This window comes from Nicotiana sylvestris, chromosome 12 (assembly GCF_000393655.2).
Source record: "Nicotiana sylvestris chromosome 12, ASM39365v2, whole genome shotgun sequence".
Taxonomy (NCBI): domain Eukaryota; kingdom Viridiplantae; phylum Streptophyta; class Magnoliopsida; order Solanales; family Solanaceae; genus Nicotiana; species Nicotiana sylvestris.
The window spans coordinates 96,379,309-96,383,559 of record NC_091068.1 but is presented as its reverse complement, the minus strand read 5'-3'; the positions used below and the strand labels follow the sequence as shown (position 1 = coordinate 96,383,559).

General features: G+C 43.6%; 1 protein-coding gene across 1 annotated transcript; it reads left to right on the top strand.

Annotated features, from left to right (window-relative positions):
- Positions 1-1,023: 1,023 nt before the first annotated feature.
- On the top strand, positions 1,024-1,428 carry LOC138883414 (uncharacterized). The gene has a single exon (XM_070164100.1). The coding sequence runs from the start codon at positions 1,024-1,026 to the stop codon at positions 1,426-1,428; it is 405 nt and encodes a 134-aa protein (XP_070020201.1).
- Positions 1,429-4,251: the final 2,823 nt, after the last annotated feature.

The window sequence follows — 4,251 nt, the reverse complement described above, 5'->3', positions numbered from 1 at the left end:
GTCCCATTACCACTTCTGTGGTCCCCCTTATGCGGTCCAAGACACCGCAATTGCGATCCTCACTTAAAACTCAAGTGCCGCATCTGTGATTGATCTCCCGCACCTGCGATACTGCAGGTGCGCTCAAATTGCTGCTTCTGCGGTTCCTTCCCCCATGTCCCTTTTCCACATCTGCAACCCATTGGTGCTTCTGCGAGCCCCTAGCCGCAAGTGTGGTTATGACAATAGACTCAGCTTCAACTACCATTTCCCAATTCCTAACTTTCCGCCAACCATCCGTAATCACCCCGAGGCCCCCGAGACCTCAACCAAAAGTAAAAATGAGTCATATACCACTATTCAAACTTATATCAATCTTCAAAACTCCTCAAACAACATCAAATCAACCAAAACACATCAGATTCAAGCCAAAGGTTCCAAAATCTTCTGAATTACGCTTTAGATCAAAAAGTCTATCAAACCACGTCCGAATGACCTGAAGTTTTGCATACACATCCCAAATGAAACCACAGAGCTATGAAAACTTCCAGAATTCCATTCCTACCCCTATATCAAAATCTCACCTATCAACCGAAAAATGCCCAAATACCAAATTCTGCCAATTCAAGCCTAAACCTACTACGGGCGTCCAAAACATGTTCCGATCACACTCCTAAGTGCCAAATCATCTCTCGAAGATACGCAAACCATTGAAATTCACATCCGGGCCCTTTTTCACATAAGTTAGCATCTGATTTACCTTTCAACTTAAGCTTACTCAAAAAAGATTAAGTGTCTCAAACCTTACAAAAACCTCTCCGAACACAAGCCAACCAACCCGATAATATATAATACAGCTGAACAAGTAAATAAGAAGAAGAAATGGGGGAAAAAGAATGGTAACTCATGAAATGACCGGCCGCGTCATTATAGACCCGCTCTTCTATAAAAGAGTTGGTCAATTATGATCCTGAAATTGAAAGATCTCTTCGATTGCATAGGAAAGAAAATGCATTATCTTCCTAAAGCATAGCTTGTAAAGGTATGGAGAATCAAGAAGTAGAAGACATTCAACCACCAGTCCATGTGGAGGATCAGTTTGATGAAGTAGCACCAAGGCCAGCAAACAGAATCCTAAAGGATTATGCTAGACCCATCCGCTTCAATTGTGAATCTAGTGTCAGAAAACCTCCAGTGGCAGCCAACAACTTTGAAATCAGGACTGGCTTGATTCAAACGATTCAACAGCCTTGCATCTTCAATGGAGACGCAGGTGAAGATCCACACAGTCATTTAATTGACTTTTTGGAACTTGTTGAAACAGCTAAGTATAATGGAGCACCTCATGAAGCTATCAAGTTAAGGCTATTTCCTTTCTCTTTAAAAGGAGCTGACGAGACTTGGTTGCGAAGTTTGCCACAAGGTTCATCACCACATGGGATCAAGTGACTCAAAAATTTTTAAACAAATATTTTTCCCTGTTAAAACCACAAAGGTAAGACAAGACATCTCTAATTTCTTGCAGACTGACACTAAGTTAGTTTATCAAGCCCGGGAAAGATTAAAAGCAATGTTAAGAAATGCCCATACCATGACATTCCTGAACATATGCAGTTGTATATTTTTTTTATCAAGGGTTAAAACCCTCTTCTAGAAATTGTATACGGCAAATCCGGGGGCCTAATTTCCCTACCATAGAACCATCTCACGGTCATGCCCCTCGAAGCTCGAAGCCAAGTTCGAGACTCATCCTCGAGGTTTGATATATATTGGTCCGAAGGATATCGTATTCTGACAAGTAAAACAAGCTACGACAGGCGAGAGGGGAGTTCCCAAGGCACGTGGTTTAACCTGACATGGTTGGTCTATCCGGGGCCTATTTTCAAGATGTCATGTCTAGCTGTCCTATCTCCATAACTTTACGGTTAATACGTTCTGTACCATAACGGGTTCCCCTCCTATATAAAAGGGAACACCATTACTTTGTAGGCTCGGCTGATGTTGCTCAATTTTTCTCCACAAATGCAATAACATCTCTCTCTCTTCTTTTTAAACTCGCTCTCTCTCACTAGCCCGATGCCACTTTAATATTTATCGCTTTCTCATTTGTTCTTCATTTTACCACCTGGTATTGGGTATAAAGAGCCTTATTAAATCGTATCTCAACTATTATCCCATTCCCGTCTGTCTCCGATAGCCCGAGCTCGACCCTGACGTCGACCTCGAGGTCCCCCTTTGACCAGACCTATACCCGAGCAGCAGGCCCCTCGGTTCGATTACTATCTTGTTTTAACTTGCATTTCATCATTAAACTTCATATTATTAGCAGCAACTACTCTAACAACTAGCTCGGGAATAGATCACATATTTTTAGAATCCCATTTACAAATTTAATTGTTGTTACCATTTTCACGGTAAACAGTTTGGCGCCCACCGTGGGGCTAAAAATAATAGTGATTATTTTCTTGCTGGTTCCATTGAACAAACGCACGTTATCTTTCACACCTTTTCTCGTCCAAAGATCACTTCTTTCAGGACAAAGCGCATAGCTCGACTAGTGAAATGAGAAGCTAGAACCTCAAAGGCGACAGTGAAAAGGGCATGACCAACCTAGAGGTCGGTGTCCACATGATTATTGGGGGAGCCAACATTCCCCGAGGACCTGTGTCCAAAAGAGCGAGAACGTCCGCTATAGAGGAGGGGCCAACTCGAGAATTCTCACTTGGAGAAACCCTCATATTCAGCGAAGAGGATCTCGAAGCTATGATGGAACCGCACAACGACGCGCTAGTAATCTCATTTTTATTAAACAACACTAGATAAAGCGCGTGCTCGTGGATCTAGGCAGCTCGATCAACATAATCAGGTCAAAAGTAGTAGAACAGCTAGGGCTGCTCAATTAAGTTGTTCCCACCCCTCGAGTCCTCCACGGTTTCAACATGATCGGAGAAGAAACGAAGGGAGAAATCACCCTCCCACTCGACACGTCTAGCACAACCCAAAACACCGAGTTTCAGGTCATCAACGATGACATGAGATACAACGCCCTACTTGGTAGGCCTTGGATACACAACATAAGGGCAGTGCCCTCGACTTTGCACCAGGTGATAAGGTTTCCCAATAGGGATGGCATCACGACCAAACATGGAGAACATCGGGTAGCAAGGGAAATGTTCACGGTCCACCATGAGATGCCAACCCCCACATGCTCATCCTCGGACGAGGAGAGAATCGTGCAGACCCTTGAAGACGATGACGAAGACTTCTTCGCACCCCGAACCTTCATCGCCCCCGAGGAATCCGACGTGACCAAATCAACAGTCAAAGAGCTGGAGCAAACCGTTTTGATCAAACACCTCCTTGATCGTAAAGTATACCTGGGAAAGGGGCTGACCCCCAAGCTCAGGGCAGGGTTCATTCAATTCCTTAGTAATAATATCGACTGTTTCGCTTGGTCCCACTTAGATATGACAAGTATCTCACCAGAAATAACCTTCCACAAACTAAGTGTTGACCCAAAATTCATACCCATAAAGCAAAAGAGAAGACCGCAGTCCGAGATAAAGCATGCCTTCATCAAAGAGGAAGTGGCGAAACTACTTAAAATCAGATCTATCAGAGAGGTAAAATATCCCGAATGGCTAGCTAATGTAGTAGTAGTGCCAAAAAGGGAATAAGCTAAGGATGTGCGTAGACTATAAATACTTGAACAAAGCATGCCCAAAAGATTACTTCTCGTTGCCTAATATCGATCGCTTGATCAATGCTACGGCTGGTCACAAGACTCTCACTTTCCTCGATGCCTACTCGGGGTACAATCAAATCCAGATGAACCCCGAGGATAGGGAAAAGACCTCATTTATCACGAAATACGGTACATATTGTTATAACGTAATGCCTTTCGGGCTAAAAAATGCGAGAACAACATACCAACGACTAGTTAATAAAATATTCGAGCACCATGTAGGAAAATCAATGGAGGTATATGTGGATAATATGCTAGTCAAATCCCTGTGCGCAGAGGACCATCTGACCCATTTGCAGGAAACCATCAACATCCTCAGAAGCTACAACATAAAGCTCAATCCTGAGAAGTGCACCTTCGGAGTAGGCTCTGGCAAATTCCTGGGCTTCATGGTATCAAACAGTGGGATCAAAATCAATCCCGACAAAATAAAGGCCATCAAAGAGATTACGATTGTGAACAACGTAATTCGACGGCTGATAGGGCGGATCGTGACCTTGGGCAGATTCATATAGAGATCGTCGGAC

Bases quoted from the DNA above. Each gene is read 5' to 3' on its own strand.
- LOC138883414 (XM_070164100.1), top strand. From the start codon at position 1,024: ATGGAGAATCAAGAAGTAGAAGACATTCAACCACCAGTCCATGTGGAG.